The sequence below is a fragment of the Vipera berus genome, assembly GCF_964194415.1.
Source record: "Vipera berus genome assembly, chromosome: 2".
In the NCBI taxonomy this organism is placed as follows: Eukaryota; Metazoa; Chordata; class Lepidosauria; order Squamata; family Viperidae; genus Vipera; species Vipera berus.
Genome location: NC_138203.1, coordinates 278511851 through 278531391, shown reverse-complemented (window position 1 = coordinate 278531391; position 19541 = coordinate 278511851). Strand labels below are relative to the sequence as shown.

Here is a 19541-nt window from a genome sequence, read left to right as displayed (position 1 = left end):
TGCAATTCACACTGAACTGATTACATAATTGAAAGTCGCCCTTCTTGTGACCTACGATGTACCTCCTAAGTAAGATATGCTTCATTTAATCAGGAGTGGGTCAGGCACATATAAATAGCCACCAACGATCTGCCCTTAAGAGCAGAGGTCCATCCCAATCCACGAGGACATTTTTCCCAAAAGTTCATCCGAAATCTACACCTTTCAATTCAACCCGGGAAGTCCGAAGTGTCCAGCGAGGGAGGGTGGAGTCAAAAGAACCAAGATGGCGGCTGTTTTGAAGGGCATCACGTACACAGCTAAAAAGCAGCAGGCCTTTGACTGCAGAGTGCGCCACAATCTGACTCCCATCTTGACTTTTCTTAAACTCCCTGAAAACAGCTCTCTTGATTATTTTGAACAATAATTTTATTAAGGATTATGTCCACAGTTCAAAGGAAGAAACCTAATACAAACATCTCTGTGTGAATATATGAAAAAGAGGATGTGATAAAAAGAAAACCCGCCAAAAAAGACAATAGGAAAAAGAAACTTTCAATCTTTATCCTCAGCCAACATATATTCAACATCAATATTTTATCGCTAAATAAGCAACCGGATGCATCCTAATTCCACCCTCCCCCCACCCACCCCCATTTTCTCCTCAGCTGAATCTTCAGTTCTCCTCACTGATTCACAAACGGCTAGTAAGAATTAACAAAAATGCCTGGGTGCCTTGATTTAGGACTGCAAGCAATTTATGACTGGAAATCCATTCCAAATTGTGGCCATAACTTTAAGACTACGGTACCTGTACTCTGCAAAACATTATACATACTCCCCACACATTTATAACACTGTTGTGTAATCACTCTGGTAAATTACTAATGCTGCTTTGTGAGAACATCCACGCACTCCCAAGACTTTTGCCCTTTTCCCTCATTGTGTACTCACTCCTAGTATTTATTTATTTATTTTAATTCCATTTATATCCCACCCTTCTCCGAAGACTCAGGGCGGCTTACAAGCTTAGCAGTAGCCTTCATTCTATGTATATGCCTGCTTATTAGGGCTTTCACACACACCCCAAGCGGCATTATTACAAAGTCAGCTTAATTGCCCCCAACAATCTTGCTTCACTAGAAAAAATATTTTTCCCACATCAATCATTTTTAGGATTTTCCTTTCGGGTCTGTGTGATGTTCCTGGTAAACAAGATTTGACTATTGAAAAAAAGTGTTCACAACTGAGGAGATTTATCTCTGCTATGGACTTTCTGGTGCATTTTTAGCTTTGATTTACGATGAAATTTTTTCTCGCACTCTGCACACTTATAAGGCCTCTCTCCTGTGTGACTTCTGGTGTGCACGCGAAGCGTGGAAGACTGGGCAAAACATTTCCCACACTCCAGACATTTATATGGTTTTTCTCCAGTGTGGATTCGTTGATGCATCACAAGAGTATCTTTCCGTGAAAAACATTGGTCACACTCTGAGCATTTGTGAGGTTTTTCTCCTGTATGGATTCGGCTATGATTTATAAGGTAAGATGAATGAGCAAATGTTCTCCCACAGTCTAAACATTTGAAGTTTTTTTCCCCAGTGTGAATTTTTATATGGCTTTTAAGGGCTGATGCGGTGCTATAAAATCTTCCACATTCGTTGCATTGATGTGGCTTCTCCCCCGTGTGGGTTTTATGATGTGCCCAAAGGCCTGCCTTGTGTCCAAAACATTTTCCACATTCTAAGCATCTGTAGGGCTTCTCTCCAGTGTGGACCCTCTGATGGCTTCCAAGTTCTTGTTTTTGGGAAAAGCATTTCCCACACTCTCCACATTTGAATGGCTTCTCCCCTGTGTGGATTCTCTTATGAATCTGAAGATGGGCGGGCGAAATAAAACTTTTCCCACATTCCATACATTTATAGGGTAGCAATCCTTTGTGCCATTTCTGGTGTCTTTGAAATGCATAAGAATCCACAAATCGTCTCTCACATTCTGGGCATTCATAGGGTCTCTCTCCGGTGTGAAGTCTCTGATGTCGCACCAGGCTTGATTTCTTGGAAAAACATTTCCCACATTCGAGGCACTTTTCGTTTTTTTCCCCTCTGTGCGTTTTCTCATGACTCCGAAGACCTGAACTCTGGGTGAAACATTTTCCACACTCAAAGCATTTGTACGATTTTATTCCCGTATGAATCTTCTCATGGGCCCAAAGACTTGAGTTCTGAGAAAAGCTCTTCCCACATTGCCAACACTTGTAAGGTTTCTCCCCTGTGTGAATTCTCGTGTGGATTCTGAGACTAGAATTTTCACGGAAAAAATTCCCACATTCCAGACACTGATAAGGTTTCTCTCCAGTGTGGATTTTCTGATGTGTCACAAGGTGTGACTTTCGACCAAAGGATAAGTTGCATTCCTCACATTTATAGGGTTTTTGGCTGGGGTGGCTTTTGGGATCTTTGGATTCTTTTCCAGGAAAGGATTTCTCACCCTCCAAACCTTGACTGGATCCGCTTCCCACATGGACCTTCCTGTGGGTCAAAAGGAGGGACCAATGAACGAAGGATTTCCCACACTCTGAGCATTCATGGGTTCTTTCCTGGTTTTCCGGAGTGCTACCTGTGTCAGACGGAGGATCCAAAAGTTTCCCAGGCTCCATCCTTTGTGGCGCTTGCTGCCTTGGGCTGAATTTCTGTTGATAGTTGGCTTGCAGGTAAATCTTTGGTCACAATCTTTCACCCGGTGTTAGAAAGAAAAAGAAAGGAGGAATATTAATTCCTTTTGAGAAATCACAAAATCTTAGCCTTAGAAGGCACCACGAAGGTCTTCCAGTCCCACCAGCTGCCCAGGGTAGGATACTCTGTACACATGAGACAAAATCTTCAGTGATGGAGCACCCACATCTCTAGGAGGGATGTCCAGTTGGGACTGGAATTTCGGTGTTTCAGTGCAGCAGTGGTTAAGTGAGTGGTCACGTCACCACTTCTCTCCACAAATGTAATCCCACAAACTAGTTGCAAACATTCAGTAATCTTGGGGCTTCTTAAGTGGAGGGTGGCCTAGGCAATGGTTGTGGGGGTGCCTCGGGGGTGGGGCTGGTCCTGGGGATCAGGCACAGGTCACCCATGAGTTGGGGGGGGTTGAAGTGGGATACAAAGCTGCCCCCCCTCTAAAAGTGTGCACTGTGTCAGCCCGGCTATGCAAAAACAAACCTGATGCACAGCAATGGTGGGGTGGGTCTGGGCCTTAAATGGAGGCCTAGGGCCCTCAGCCGTTTCAGGCTACTGTAACCCTATTTTTCCTTTTTCTGATTTTGCACTTATGAGCTCCATCCCATCATGACCACTTGATCTTAACTTCCTTGTGAAATATTTTGTATATTTTATAAAGTCCTACAAAAGAAATAAAAACATGGATCCAGGAAACTACAGACCAATCATACTGACATCAATACTTGGGAAGATCCTAGAAAATGGATCTGCGAAAGCCTAGAAACAAACAAAGCTATCACTAGAAGCCAACATGGGTTTGTCAAAAACAGATCAGAGGAGAAAAAAACTTATTACATTCTTTGACCAAGTGACAAAATTAGTGGAACAGCAAAACTACGTGGATACCACATACCTGGACTTCAGTAAGGCATGTGACAAAGTAGACCCCAGCCGACTTCTTGGCAAGATAGAAAAATGTGGGATAAACTGCATCCCCACCAGATGGATCCATAACTGGCTGATGAAACACACTCAACATAAAGTCCTTAACTGAACTAAATTATGCCATCACCCAGCATTGTTTCATTGCATTTTGTTTTGTCAAATATTTAAAAACTATACGCTTATTCTCCAAACCAAGATTTAATCAAATTGTTTAAAGGTTAAGGTAAAGGTTCCCCCGCACATGCATGCTAGTCATTTCCGACTCTAGGGGCCGGTGCTCATCTCCGTTTCAAAGCCAAAGAGCCAGCGGTTGTCTGAGGACGTCTCCGTGGTCATGTGGCCGGCATGACTAGACGCCAAAGGCGCACGGAACGCTGTTACCTTCCCACCGTAGTGGTCCCTATTTTTCTACTTGCATCTTTTACGTGCTTTCGAACTGCTAGGTTGGCAGAAGCTGGGACGAGTAACAGGCGCTCACTCTGTTATGATTCGACCCGCCAAACTGCCAACCTTCTGATCGACAAGCTCAGCCTCCTAACCTACTGAGCCACCACATCCCAATTTGGTTTACTCACCTTTAAAGTTGCAGCTGAGAGGTCTCTGGGTCACTTGTTCCCCCTCTGAGTCAAGGCCAGGGATGACCCCCCCACTGCCGACCAGTTTGATTTCTCCCGAATCCATTGGCCCTTTGTGGAGGAAGCTGCTTCTCCAACTGGGCCACGATGTCCAAATTCTCTAGAATGGAGTCCTGGCTAACGACCAGCTTCAAAACCTCCTTTGGAAAACATCCACCAAGAAGGGGCCGCGCATCACAGCAAAACAAAGGAAACACAACATTTAGAAACGGGTTGCCAACCGAAGCAACGCAAAGATTAGCCTGAAAACAAAGGATTTTATTTTTCGCCTTTTTTAGACAGGAGCACAAAGAAAGAGGCCTAAAGGCCACAGGATCTCAATTCAACTAATTCAAACTTGTTTTCTTTCCCCCCCCCCCCACAACCCTCCCTTCCCCGTTGCAACGAGGTCAGTCTGTCTTCAGACCACAATAGAAATCTCAACAAACCTCTTAAAGCTCCGCTTACTCCACTTGTTCAGCCGCACTGGCGGGATCTGCATGCTCGGAGACTTCCTGCTCTGACGGACCACAGAGAGACCTTCTGAAAGCAACTGCAACAAACCTCCTCCCAGGATCCACCCGGAGCCCCGCGCGGGAGCCTCGGCCAGGCGAGGAGGGGGCAGATCCAGCCCGGGGAAGGATCCCCCTTTGCCCCCCCCTGGAGGGAAGGGAAGGGATCCGCTCCCTGCAGGCGACGCCAGAGCCGAATCTCCCCAAGGAAATCCCTGCAGGATGAAGAGGCGGATCCGCAGCTACCTTTCTCCTGGCGGGGAAAAGATCTCCTGGCGGGAGGGGCGGCCCGAAGGCCGGAGGGAGGAGAGCAGCCAGATCTCTCCGGAGCGGGATCCAGAAGCCTCTCTCGAGGGATCCGGCGCCGATCCTGCCAGGGCGAAGCAGAAGAAGCGGGAGGGGAGCGGAGATCCAGCGAGTGGGAGGGTCGAGGCGTGGGCGGGGCTTCTGCTCTCCTCCTGGGCTCCGCCAACGCCTTACAACCCCGCCCCTTAGCTGCCTCAGCTCCTCCCCCTTCCCAGCCGGGACTCCTTTTTCCTCCGCTGGGCACCGGCGGGCGGGGTTCCTCTGCGCATGCGAAGAGTGCCCTGCTGTGCGCGGGGGGGGGGCTCCCTCCTGCTCCGGCATCTGGGCGGAGACTGAAGCTCCGCGGCGGCCGCCAAAGAGCCGCGGAGGGAATGGCGAGGATGGCGGGGGTTTCCCGCAGGCTGGAGAAGAGGGCCGGGCCGGGGGGGGCGGGATGCGGGATGCGGACCCCGAGGAAGAGCCGCTCCGGGAGGTGGGGGAAGGCAGGGGCCTCCCCAGACGGCCCGGGGTCCCCTCGGCGGCTGAGACGGTGGAGCGCCTGGGAGAGGAACGGGAAGGAGCCCCGAGCGGACCCCTAATATTCTGGAAGGGAAGCTGGGCAGGTCCTCCCGAGAGAGCACGTGGAAGGGGCTCCATGACTCTGTGTGTGTGTGTGTGTGTGTCTGTCTGTGTCCGTCCCCCAGGCTGTCCTCCCGAGAGAGCACATGGAAGGGGCTCCATGACTGTGTCTCTGTGTGTGTGTCTGTGTGTCCGTCTCCCAGACTGTCCTCCCGAGAGAACACGTGGAAGGGGCTCCATGACTCTGTGTGTGTGTGTCTGTCTGTCTGTCCATCTCCCAGACTCCTCCCGAGACAGCACATGGAAGGGGCTCCACGACTGTCTTTGTGTGTGTGTGTGTGTGTGTGTGTCTGTCTGTCTGTCTGTCTGTCTCCCAGACTGTCCTCCCGAGAGAGCACATGGAAGGGGCTCCACGACTGTCTCTTTGTGTGTGTGTGTGTGTGTGTGTGTGTGTGTGTATGTGTATGTCTGTCTGTCTGTCCATCTCCAGGACTGTCCTCCCGAGAGAACACGTGGAAGGGGCTCCATGACTGTGTCTCTGTGTGTGTGTCTGTCTGTGTCCGTCTCCCAGACTGTCCTCCCGAGAGAGCACATGGAAGGGGCTCCACGACTGTCTCTTTGTGTGTGTGTGTGTGTGTATGTGTATGTCTGTCTGTCTGTCCATCTCCAGGACTGTCCTCCCGAGAGAACACGTGGAAGGGGCTCCATGACTGTGTCTCTGTGTGTGTGTCTGTCTGTGTCCGTCTCCCAGACTGTCCTCCTGAGACAGCACATGGAAGGGGCTCCATGACTCTGTGTGTGTGTGTGTCTGTCTGTGTCCGTCCCCCAGGCTGTCCTCCCGAGAGAACACGTGGAAGGGGCTCCATGACTCTGTGTGTGTGTGTCTGTCTGTCTGTCCATCTCCCAGACTCCTCCCGAGACAGCACATGGAAGGGGCTCCACGACTGTCTTTGTGTGTGTGTGTGTGTCTGTCTGTCTGTCTGTCTGTCTCCCAGACTGTCCTCCCGAGAGCACATGGAAGGGGCTCCACGACTGTCTCTTTGTGTGTGTGTGTGTGTGTGTGTGTGTGTGTATGTGTATGTCTGTCTGTCTGTCCATCTCCAGGACTGTCCTCCCGAGAGAACACGTGGAAGGGGCTCCATGACTGTGTCTCTGTGTGTGTGTCTGTCTGTGTCCGTCTCCCAGACTGTCCTCCCGAGAGAACACGTGGAAGGGGCTCCATGACTGTGTGTGTGTGTGTCTGTCTGTCTGTCCATCTCCCAGACTCCTCCCGAGACAGCACATGGAAGGGGCTCCACGACTGTCTTTGTGTGTGTGTGTGTGTGTGTGTGTCTGTCTGTCTGTCTGTCTGTCTCCCAGACTGTCCTCCCGAGAGAGCACATGGAAGGGGCTCCACGACTGTCTCTTTGTGTGTGTGTGTGTGTGTGTGTGTGTGTGTGTGTGTATGTGTATGTCTGTCTGTCTGTCCATCTCCAGGACTGTCCTCCCGAGAGAACACGTGGAAGGGGCTCCATGACTGTGTCTCTGTGTGTGTGTCTGTCTGTGTCCGTCTCCCAGACTGTCCTCCCGAGAGAGCACATGGAAGGGGCTCCACGACTGTCTCTTTGTGTGTGTGTGTGTGTGTGTATATGTGTATGTCTGTCTGTCTGTCCATCTCCAGGACTGTCCTCCCGAGAGAACACGTGGAAGGGGCTCCATGACTCTGTGTGTGTGTGTGTCTGTCTGTGTCCGTCCCCCAGGCTGTCCTCCCGAGAGAACACGTGGAAGGGGCTCCATGACTCTGTGTGTGTGTGTCTGTCTGTCTGTCCATCTCCCAGACTCCTCCCGAGACAGCACATGGAAGGGGCTCCACGACTGTCTTTGTGTGTGTGTGTGTGTGTGTCTGTCTGTCTGTCTGTCTGTCTCCCAGACTGTCCTCCCGAGAGAGCACATGGAAGGGGCTCCACGACTGTCTGTGTGTGTGTGTGTGTATGTGTATGTCTGTCTGTCTGTCCATCTCCAGGACTGTCCTCCCGAGAGAACACGTGGAAGGGGCTCCATGACTGTGTCTCTGTGTGTGTGTCTGTCTGTGTCCGTCTCCCAGACTGTCCTCCCGAGAGAGCACATGGAAGGGGCTCCACGACTGTCTCTTTGTGTGTGTGTGTGTGTGTGTGTGTGTGTGTGTGTGTATGTGTATGTCTGTCTGTCTGTCCATCTCCAGGACTGTCCTCCCGAGAGAGCACGTGGAAGGGGCTCCATGACTCTGTGTGTGTGTGTGTCTGTCTGTGTCCGTCCCCCAGGCTGTCCTCCCGAGAGAACACGTGGAAGGGGCTCCATGACTCTGTGTGTGTGTGTCTGTCTGTCTGTCCATCTCCCAGACTCCTCCCGAGACAGCACATGGAAGGGGCTCCACGACTGTCTTTGTGTGTGTGTGTGTGTGTATGTGTATGTCTGTCTGTCTGTCCATCTCCAGGACTGTCCTCCCGAGAGAACACGTGGAAGGGGCTCCATGACTGTGTCTCTGTGTGTGTGTCTGTCTGTGTCCGTCTCCCAGACTGTCCTCCCGAGAGAACACGTGGAAGGGGCTCCATGACTCTGTGTGTGTGTCTGTCTGTCTGTCTGTGTCCGTCCCCCAGGCTGTCCTCCCGAGAGAACACGTGGAAGGGGCTCCATGACTCTGTGTGTGTGTGTCTGTCTGTCTGTCCATCTCCCAGACTCCTCCCAAGACAGCACATGGAAGGGGCTCCACGACTGTCTTTGTGTGTGTGTGTGTGTGTGTGTGTGTGTGTGTGTCTGTCTGTCTGTCTGTCTCCCAGACTGTCCTCCCGAGAGAACACATGGAAGGGGCTCCACGACTGTCTCTTTGTGTGTGTGTGTGTGTGTGTGTATGTGTATGTCTGTCTGTCTGTCCATCTCCAGGACTGTCCTCCCGAGAGAACACGTGGAAGGGGCTCCATGACTCTGTGTGTGTGTGTGTCTGTCTGTGTCCGTCCCCCAGGCTGTCCTCCCGAGAGAACACGTGGAAGGGGCTCCATGACTCTGTGTGTGTCTGTCTGTCTGTCCATCTCCCAGACTCCTCCCGAGACAGCACATGGAAGGGGCTCCACGACTGTCTTTGTGTGTGTGTGTGTGTGTGTGTCTGTCTGTCTGTCTGTCTGTCTGTCTGTCTGTCTGTCTCCCAGACTGTCCTCCCGAGAGAGCACATGGAAGGGGCTCCACGACTGTCTCTTTGTGTGTGTGTGTGTGTGTGTATGTGTATGTCTGTCTGTCTGTCCATCTCCAGGACTGTCCTCCCGAGAGAACACGTGGAAGGGGCTCCATGACTGTGTCTCTGTGTGTGTGTCTGTCTGTGTCCGTCTCCCAGACTGTCCTCCCGAGAGAACACGTGGAAGGGGCTCCATGACTCTGTGTGTGTGTGTGTGTGTCTGTCTGTGTCCGTCCCCCAGGCTGTCCTCCCGAGAGAGCACATGGAAGGGGCTCCACGACTGTCTCTTTGTGTGTGTGTGTGTGTGTGTGTATGTGTATGTCTGTCTGTCCATCTCCCAGACTCCTCCCGAGACAGCACATGGAAGGGGCTCCACGACTGTCTTTGTGTGTGTGTGTGTGTGTGTGTGTGTGTGTGTGTGTGTGTGTGTCTGTCTGTCTGTCTGTCTGTCTCCCAGACTGTCCTCCCGAGAGAGCACATGGAAGGGGCTCCACGACTGTCTCTTTGTGTGTGTGTGTGTGTGTGTGTGTGTGTATGTGTATGTCTGTCTGTCTGTCCATCTCCAGGACTGTCCTCCCGAGAGAACACGTGGAAGGGGCTCCATGACTGTGTCTCTGTGTGTGTGTCTGTCTGTGTCCGTCTCCCAGACTGTCCTCCTGAGACAGCACATGGAAGGGGCTCCACTACTGTCTCTTTGTGTGTGTGTCTGTCTGTCTGTCTGTGTCCGTCTCCCAGACTCCTCCCGAGAGAGCACATGGAAGGGGCTCCACGACTGTCTCTTTGTGTGTGTATGTGTATGCCTGTCTGTCTGTCCATCTCCAGGACTGTCCTCCCGAGAAAACACATGGAAGGGGCTCCATGACTCTGTGTCTGTGTATCTGTCTGTGTCCGTCCCCCAGGCTGTCCTCCCGAGAGAACACATGGAAGGGGTTCCACGACACTCTCTCTCTCTCTCTGTGTTTGTCTCTATGTCTGTCTGTCTCCGTCTCCCAGACTGTCCTCCCGAGAGCACATGGAAGGGGCTCCACGACTCTGTGTGTGTATCTGTGTGTGTCTGTGTCTGTGTCCATCCCCCAGATTGTCCTTCCGAGAGAACCCATGGGACTCCACAACTCTTTCTCTCTCTCTCTCTCTCTCTGTGTTTGTCTGTCTGTCTCCGTCCCCCAGACTGTCCTCCTGAGAGAACACATGGAAAGGGCTCCACGACTGACTGTCTCTGTGTGTTTGTCTGTCTGTCTGTGTCCATCCCCCAGGCTGTCCTCCCGAGAGAGCACATGGAAGGGGCTCCACGACTGTCTCTCTGTGTGCGTTTGTGTCTGTGTCCGTCCCCCAGACTGTCTTCCCTGAGAGGGAATGCAGAAGCCAAGTGTCCTATAGGAGCCCCCAACTCCTTTACCCGCCCTCCTTCTGCCTTTCCTAAGTTTTTGATTTCCCCAGGTGTTTGGAGGGGGGGGTCTCCTCTGCCTCCCCCTCCTCCATGCAAGGATGGGCGCTGTCACATTGAAGCAGACTGTAATTTTCCAAGTTTCTTCTCTTCAGGCAACACGGTCTTTCTTCTCTTCTCCTCCTAACTCAGCCAGAATTTCCATCTTCCTTCCCGGAATTCCTTCTTGTTCCTGTCTCAGAAAAGCCTCTGCACAAAGCATCGTGTCAAGATATTTAAATTCATAACTGGAACGCAACTGAAATTGAAATTTATGGGTTATCTGTCAGGATCAAAGGCATGGAGGTTTACAGGTGGACCCAAAAAATGTAATTGTTTCACATTTTGCACTATTTTCCAGAACACGAGAAGTGGGAAAAGCTACTTGCCAATGCTGAAATTTTTGATGCCTGTTAGTCAAAGGTCTCCAGTGGATGAGCATTCACACAGGCATGATGAACAACGGTCTGAAAGAGGCTGGGTGTGTGTGTCTCAGAATACCTCAGAGAAATGTTTAGAAAGTGAGATCCCAGTAAAACAGGAAGAATTTATTCCAAGGAGCTCTGAAAGAGCAAAGAAGGGTTTTCCTCATGAAAGATTCACAGCAGGTGAGGTAAAAGTATGTAGCATCTTTTATGAGCCCAAAGTATTGAATTTACATCTGCCAGAAGAAAAGAACAATCACTAATGTACTCATTTGCAAAAAAAAAAAAGAATGATCACAAATGTACTCATTTGCAAAACAGCTTAAAAAGGACTATGGAGGTTCTCAGTCATCCAGGTCGTCGTTGTCCCCAAGGTGCTTTTTTCGAGAGGCAACTGGATTTTCTTTGTTTTTCCTTGAAGACGTTTCGCTTCTCATCCAAGAAGCTTCTTCAGCTCTGACTGAATCCTTCCATTCTCCACCATCCGGTCAGAGCTGAAGAAGCTTCTTGGATGAGAAATGAAATGTCTTCAAAGAAAAAAACAAAATCCAATTGCCTCCTGAAAAAGCACCTTTGGCACAGCTCAAAAAAGGAATTTCTGTGAAAGAGTCTAGGAGAAATAAAGAACTATTTAGCAGAAATTTAAAAAAAGCCCAAGGATCTTGTGAAACAACTTGGCTTAATAATAATAATACAGTTGGAAGGGACCTTGGAGGTCATCTAGTCCAACCCCCTGCTCAGGCAGGAAACCCTATACCATTTCGGACAAATGGCTGTCCAGTCTCTTCTTAAAAACTTCCAGTTTTGGAGCATTGACCGCTTCTGGAGGCAGGTTGTTCCACTGGTTAATTGTTCTAACTGTCAGGAAGTTTCTCCTTAGTTCCAGGTTGCTTCTTTCCTTGACTAGTTTCCATCCGTTGCTTCTTGTCCTGCCTTTGGGTGCTTGACTCCCTCTTCTTTGTGGCAGCCCCTGAGAAATTGGAAGACTGCTATCATGTCCCCCCTCGTCCTTCTCTTCATTAAACTAGACATACCCAATTCCAGCAACCGTTCCCTATATGTTTTAGCCTCCAGTCCCCCGATCATCTTTGTTGCTCTTCTCTGTACTCTTTCTAGAGTCTCAACATCTTTTTTACATCGTGGTGACCAAAAATGGATGCAGTATTCCAAGTGTGGCCTTACCAAGGCGTTGTAAAGTATTAAATGCTGTCCAGGTATTAATTGGAGGGGTGGGGTTTCAATATATTTAAATTTAATAATAGGAACAATGGGGATCGTGCAGTGAGTCAGAACACTCAGTTACAGCTGATTGGTCGAAGAGGGCTGGCCACTGCATGAGGCAAGCTAAGCTGTGATTGGTTGCCTTGAGTAAAAATGGGGAGGGTCCTTGTTTCCCGCTTTTTTCCCCTCTGAATGCTGTGATTTACCTCAGGAAGTTGACATTCTTGTGTTGATTCAGCCTGTTTGGCTCTCTTATTTACTGTAAATATATTTTTTTAAAAAAACCCACAGGTTTGTGTGTGTGTGTCTGAATCCATTTGGACATTGGCTGCACAATTCCTGGATGCATTTCATATTCCATTTAGCTTACAAAGCAAGTACAAAGTAGTCCTCAATTTCAGACTACAATTGAACCCCAAATTTCTGTTGCTAAGTGAGACGTTTGTTAAGGGAGTTCTGCCCCATTTTACGACCTTTCTTGACAAAATTGTGAAATGAATCACAGCGGTTGTTAGATTAGCAGCACAGTTGTTAAGGGAATCTGGCTTCCTCACTGACTTTGCTTGTCAGAAGGTTGCAAGGGCATTTTTACCTGCAGACCCAGGTAGACATTCCAGAAAAAAAAAGAAAAAACATTTCCCACACACCAAATGCACAATTTCTCTTTCTTGTGGATCCTTTGGGGGGTCCAGCGGTCTCAGTGAAGTCAGCACTTTGCAATATTCCAAGTGTTTATACAAGGGCCCCCTTTTCACAAATGCTCCAAGTTTTATCAAAATTTCATTACAGGTAGTCCTCAACCTATGTCATCACTAAACAACGGTTCAACATTGTGACGAGTATCCATGGCCCGTAAATCAATTCTGACCCTTGTAAAATTTTTGCCCCTGTTCCCAATGTTTAAATGAGTAAATTGCGGGTCCTCGGCAGCAGGCTCTCTTTTGTGACCGGCGTTTCTCAAAACTGCACAACTTTTTAAGATGTGCGGACTTCAGAGCTCCCAGAATTCATGCTAACCTGGGAATTTCTGGGAGTTGAAATTCACACATCTTAAAATTGTCAAGCTTGAGAAACATTTGATGTAGACCTAAATACCCAGGCATCAGTTTCCATGTAAACACATCTCTGTGTTTGATCCTGCGTTCAAGAAGGAGAAATGTTAAGGATGCAAATCCATGTTCAGGACTAGAACTTGTTCAAGGCAGCGCCCTTGCTCACTTGCAAGCAGCAGCTGAAGAAAGGGAGACAAACCGTTATAAAACTGGTAATTTATTTATTTTATTTTTATTTTTATTCCATTTATATCCCGCCCTTCTCCGAAGACTCAGGGCGGCTTACAAGCTTAGCAGTAGCCTTCATTCTATGTATATGCCTGCTTATTAGGGCTTTCACACACACCCCAAGCGGCATTATTACAAAGTCAGCTTAATTACCCCTAACAATCTGGGTCCTCATTTACCCAGGATTGTTGCCATTTGCCATCTAGTGAGACCCAAGAAGTGTGATTTTTTTTCCGTCGCAGCACCTGCCCTGTGGAAGACCCTTTTCCGGGGGATCCTGCAGGTCCCCCACCCTTCTAGCCTTCTGGAAAGCTGTAGAGGGCTGTTTGTCCTCCAGATCCTCGGACAGGATAAGGCTGGGACTGGAGAACTGGAGGTTGCAGTGTCTGTGTGTGTTTGTGCCAGGTGCCTGATGCATAAAAGGTGGTCACAGGTTAAAATGGATGAATATTTTCCCAACAAGGGAAATAAGTCAGTCAGTCAGTGAGATGGGTGGTTTCTAAATCTGATAATATATAAAAATATGTACAGGTAGTCCTTGATTTATAACCGTAGTGGAGTCTGCCTGTTAAGGATCCAGGTCATAAATATCTTTTGTGGGTGGGGTCCATCCTAACTTCAAATGGTTGCAGGCTGATTGATGACTGCCTCAACTCAACTTCCAGGTGTCTCTCTCTCTCCAGCTGTGCCTGAACTCTTGGCTGAAAGGGGGGGACCGATCCAAACTCAGACGCTCTCCCTTGAACTAGGAAAGGAAGACAAGAGACCCCCATGGGAGGTGCCATGAGTAATAAAAACCCCTTTCTTGGTGGAAGGAGCAGAATGCTCACAAATGCACATGGGGTGATGAATTAGCAGCATGAAACCTGGGAGAACGGACTCTTTTTTTTCTGGTATCCGTTGACCTTCCCGGTAACCCAGGACTGGATCTTCTTCCCAAAGAGCCTTAAATCCATGAAGGGAAAGAGCCGCCATAAGACCTGACAAGCATCAGGCTACCAGGCGCCTCTAGAGAAACCAGGTGTCCGGATCAAGGTGCTCACAAAGGGTGGGGGAGGGAAGATGCCAGGAGCCCCCTGAAGTAACCAACAGGAGTCGGGCAGATCCCAGCTTCTGAGCACATCAGCAACTATGGGATCAAGAGGGAAAAAGGCCACTTTCACACTGAAACAGCCAGGAAAACTTTATGCTGTGTTGCGCTGGGGATGAGATGCCATTTCATGGAGACGGAGGAGAAAAGAATTAATCATGATTCAGAACAAGCAAGGAACTAAGCTACGTTTCCTTTAGTGATGTGAATGAATCCCACAAAAAGATCCCATAAAATTTACACTATTTGAAGTGATAAATCGAAGGGAAATAGGGTTGACAGAAATAGACTGACAGAAATAGGCAAGAACAATATTGACCGTAACAGGGTATATGAATAATAATGGTATATATCACAGTAAACATTAACAAGAATATACTTAAAATAATTTAAAGTTAAAGTTAAAACCACAACTGTACAGACAGTAGCCTTAATTGTACACATGAAAGCCTGATATTAAATGAATTTGGGGTCATATGAAGCACATGGTATAAATTTACAATGCATAGTAAACTGAATTCAAAGGTACACTTCTCACAACCTACGATGTATGTGCTAAGTAACCTGTGCTCCAATTAATCCCAAGTGTGTGTTTTATCACTGTCTCAGCAATTACAACCAGGTGAATCTTCAGTCTATACCTGATCCTTTTGCTGCTTTGTGAATACTCTCACTCCCAATCTTTATGCCTGCATTGTGTACACCCAGATGGTAATTTAAGATGATTTGACTAGGAAAAAGGTTTTCCTAGTTCTGAGTTCCTACACCATACAATTGTAGAATTTCTCCTCTGTCACTGTGTGAAATTCCTGATGAATGGCAAGGTGTGACTTTTTTAAAAAAAATGTTTCCCTGCATAGTTCACAATTAAAGAGATTTGTCTCTGCTATGGACTTTCTGGTGCATTTTTAGCTTTGATTTACAATGAAGAGTTTTGTCACACTCTGCACACTTCTAAGGTCACTCTCCCGCATGATTTTGGGTGTGCCTGTGAAGTGGGCAAAATATTTTCCACTCTTCAGACATCTATGTTTTTTCTCCAGTGTGGATTCGCTGATGCTTCAAGAGAGGTTTTTGAGAAAAACATTTATCGCACCCTGAGCCTTTACAGGGCTTCTCTCCTGTATGTCTTTGGCTGTGACATCTAAGGGTACACGAAATGAGCAAATGATCCCCCACAGTCTCTAAAGGTAAAGGTAAAGGTTCCCCCGCACATGCGTGCTAGTCGTTTCCGACTCTAGGGGCCGGTGCTCATCTCTGTTTCAAAGCCGAAGAGCCAGCGCTTGTCCGAGGACGTCTCCGTGGTCATGTGGCCGGCATGACTAGACGCCAAAGGCGCACGGAACGCTGTTACCTTCCCACCGCAGTGGTCCCTATTTTTCTACTTGCATTTTTACGTGCTTTCGAACTGCTAGGTTGGCAGAAGCTGGGACGAGTAACAGGCGCTCACTCTGCTACGTGGCACTCGGGATTCGACCCGCCAAACTGCTGACCTTCTGATCGACAAGCTCAGCATCCTAACCCACTGAGCCACCGCGTCCCTCCACAGGCTCTAGACATTTGTAGTTTCTTTCCCCCGTGTGAACTTTGACGTGACTTCTAAGTTCTGATGTGGTTCGATAAAACTCTCCACATTCGTGATGTTACCTAGTTGGACAATGAAACGTCTGCAAGGAAACAGCCAAGCTCAGTGGACACTAAGGTCTCCACACCAGCTCTGGCCAAAGAGCCCCTTATTGTCGCAGTGCATGGAGCTTCTCATCCCTCCATCAGTTGAGAGGGAACCTCATCCATTCCTGGGCTGGACTAGGAAGTATTAAGCCTTGGCTTTCTATAGCCTTCATCCATGACCTCCCTATCCAACACTCAGGGAGGTCAATAAAAACAGCTTCTCTGCTGTGGACATCTTGCCTGTGTTTCATCTCCCACGGTGGGAACCAACCACTCAGGGACACTTCAAAGTCCCAGTAATCTAAAGGTAAAGGTAAAGGTTCCCCTGCACATGCGTGCTAGTCGTTTCCGACTCTAGGGGCCGGTGCTCATCTCCGTTTCAAAGCCGAAGAGCCAGCACTTGTCCAAGGACGTCTCCGTGGTCATGTGGCCGGCATGACTAGACGCCAAAGGCGCACGGAACGCTGTTACCTTCCCACTGTAGTGGTCCCTATTTTTCTACTTGCATTTTTACGTGCTTTCGAACAGCTGCCTTTTTTGGGAGCTGCTAGAAGACTTGGTTGGTGTTCCCTCTTAACTGGATGGTAAATATTTTATTTTAACTCTTGGGAGCTTTTAATTCAAATATTTTCAGGTCATAAAGTGGTCTGTAATAGTCAGTGGTGTAGCGCTTATGTGACCCTCCATCACGAGCACTTTAAACTACACACAGAGCAGCCTCACATTGAATTTTGGGTTGCATGAAATGCAACCTGGTGTCAATTTGCCATTCGTACTGAATTGATTATATAATTCAAAGTCACGCTTCTCGTGACTTATGATGTATGTCCTAAGTAAGATGTGGTCCTTTTAATCACAAGTGTGTCAGTCTCACGTAGATACGACCTTTAATTAAGGCCCACAAAAGCAGGGGCCCTTTCAAATAACCCAAGATATTTCACCTCAAGTTCCTCCAAAATCCACCCTTTTCAATTCAACCCTAGAAGTTGGAAGTGTCCAGCGAAGGAGGATGGAGTCACAAAAGTCAAGATGGCGGCTGTTTTGACGGGCACCACACACACACAGCTAAAAAGCAGAACTTTTGACTGCAGTCCGTGGCACAATTTGATGGCCATCTTGAGTTTTTCAAAAAAACACTTGCCCCCCGAATTACATGCCCTGAAAACGGTCCTCTTGGTTATTTTGAACAATGATTTTATTACGGATTATAGTCACAGATCCAACAAAGAAACAATACAAGGATGTACGTGTATGAATATGCTTGCATGTATGTGAAACCATGAAAAAGACAATATGAAAAAAGGGAACGCCAATCAGGCAAAGAAATATGGGTAATCCTTGAGGTACCACAGGCGATTTAACGAATCGAAGTTACAACGCATGCCCCCAAAAGCTAAATACGAATCCATTTCAAAGTTACAACCTCTGCACGGTCATTGACCCATACAACTGACTGCAGAGACGCTGCAGCACTCATTTCATTTCATTTCATTTTGTTAAATTTATATGCCGCCCTTCTCCCTGAGGACTCAGGGTGGCTCACAATAATAAAAATTAAAAAACATAGAGTAAAAAATTTAAAAGAGAATTAAACAATAAATACGAAATTACAAAACAATTTAACCCAGTAAAAGCCTAATTAAAAATTGTAGTCAGTCCAGGCCCACTTGTGCGAACAACCAGGTCTTCAGATCACGGCAGAAGGACCGAAGGCAACTCTTTCCAGAGGGTCGGTGTGCCCACAGAGAAGACTCTCCCCCTGGGGGTCGCCGGCCGGCATTGCCTGGCCGACTGAACCCTGAGGAGGCCGACTCTGTGGGAGCGAACCGGGCGATGGGAGGTTGACAATGGCAGCAGGTGGTATTGCAAGTACCCCGGGCCTAAGCCATGCAGGGCTTTAAAGGTTGTTACCAGCACCTTAAATCGCACTTGGAGGGTAACCGGAAGCCAATGCAGCTCGCGCAGGAGTGAATTTGAATTTTGAATTTGAATTTTATTGAATTTATATACCGCCCTTTCCCGTAGGACTCAGGGCGGTTTACAGGGTAAAAACAACAATACAAAATTTAAAAACAATTAAAAAGATTAAATTAAATCCCTGAAGAAATAAAAAAAACCCAGTTAAAACTCTCAGCCTGGGCCGGACAGCTCGAAGAGCCAGGTCTTCAGGTCCCGGCGAGAGAGAACCGACCCCTGAGGAACTCCACAAATGAGAGGCCTCGGGGCGGATCTCTGCCCTCCCGTCAACACCGACTGCGAGTGGCCCAGGAGATAGGAGGAGAAACATCTGTAAAACGGTGCCTCCCACTCCCAACCCCTATGGGAGTGGGAGATACTCCCATAAGCACCCGCACGGCCGCATTTTGCACCAGTTGAAGCCTCCGGGTGCTCTTCAAGGGCAGCCCCATGTAAACAGCATTGCAGTAATCCAGGCGAGAAGTGACGAGGGCGTGGGTAACCGTGCATAGGGCATCTCGGTCCAAAAAGGGGCACAACTGGCGCACTAGGTGAACCTGTGCGAAGGCCCCCCTGGTCACGGCCATTAGATGATCTTCCAAATTAAGCCGTGAATCCAGGAGGACACCCAAGTTGCGAGCCCTTTCTGAGGGGGGCAATACCTCCCCCCCATCGAAAGAAATGGAACTTGTTGGACAATACAAGACGCCGGTATCCACAGCCACTCGGTCTTGGAGGGGTTAAGCCTGAGCCTGTTCCTTCCCATCCAGACCCACACCGCCTCCAGGTTTCCCGCATTCTTCTCAGCTGAAAGGGTAGATCTCCGCTATGGACATTCTGATGCATTTTTAGCTTTGATTTACAATTGAACAGTTTTTGTCACACTCTGCACACTTGTGAGGCCTCTCTCCTGTGTGATTTCTGGTGTGCATGCGAAGCGCTGAAGGTTGGGCAAAACATTTCCCGCATTCCAGACATTTGCGTGGTTTTTCTCCAGTGTGGATTCGCTGATGCTTCGAAAGAGTAAATTTCCGGGAAAAGCGTTTATTGCACTCCGAGCATTTATGGGGCTTCTCTCCTGTATGGATTCGGCTGTGACTTCGAAGGGAACATGACCGAGCGAATGCTTTCCCACAGTCGAAACATTTGTGGTTTTTTTCCCCCGTGTGAACTTTCATGTGATTTCTAAGGGCTGATGCGGTAGAATAAAATCTTCCACATTCAAAGCATGGATATGGCTTCTCCCCCGTGTGGGTTTTATGATGTGCCCAAAGGCCTCCCTTGTGTCCAAAACATTTTCCACATTCTACGCATCTGTAGGGCTTCTCTCCTGTGTGGACCCTCTGATGCCTTCCAAGGTGTTGTTTTTGGGAAAAGCATTTCCCACACTCCCCACATTTGAATGGCTTCTCCCCTGTGTGGATTCTCTGGTGAATCTGAAGATGGGTTGGTGTAATAAAACTTTTCCCACATTCCCCACATTTATAGGGTAGCTCTCCTTTGTGCCATTCCTGGTGTCGTTGAAGTTCAGAGAAATTTACACATCGTTTCTCACATTCTGGGCATTCATAGGATCTGTCTATATTGTGAAGACTCTGATGTCGCATCAGGCTTGATTTCCAGGCAAAACATTTCCCACATTCAAGGCACTTTTCCTTCTTCTCCC

At 48.3% G+C, this 19541-nt stretch overlaps 2 protein-coding genes across 2 annotated transcripts in view; both read right to left on the bottom strand.

Moving 5' to 3' along the window:
• Positions 1–396: 396 nt before the first annotated feature.
• Positions 397–5172, bottom strand: LOC308661207 (uncharacterized protein). The gene is made up of 4 exons (XM_081316076.1): positions 5008–5172; positions 4699–4769; positions 4211–4407; positions 397–2711 (listed from the first exon to the last, which is right to left on the bottom strand). The coding sequence occupies exon 4, from the start codon at positions 2636–2638 to the stop codon at positions 1220–1222; it is 1419 nt and encodes a 472-aa protein (XP_081172202.1). The 5' UTR covers positions 2639–2711; positions 4211–4407; positions 4699–4769; positions 5008–5172; the 3' UTR covers positions 397–1219.
• An 11929-nt stretch (positions 5173–17101) lies between these two features.
• The window catches only part of LOC308661213 (uncharacterized protein), a 7140-nt gene continuing 4700 nt past the window's right edge, over positions 17102–19541 (bottom strand). Inside the window, exon 2 of the mRNA XM_081316093.1 lies at positions 17102–19541. This exon is cut by the window's right edge and continues 640 nt beyond it. Coding sequence (XP_081172219.1) covers positions 18724–19541 — 818 coding nt within the window. The 3' untranslated portion in view covers positions 17102–18723.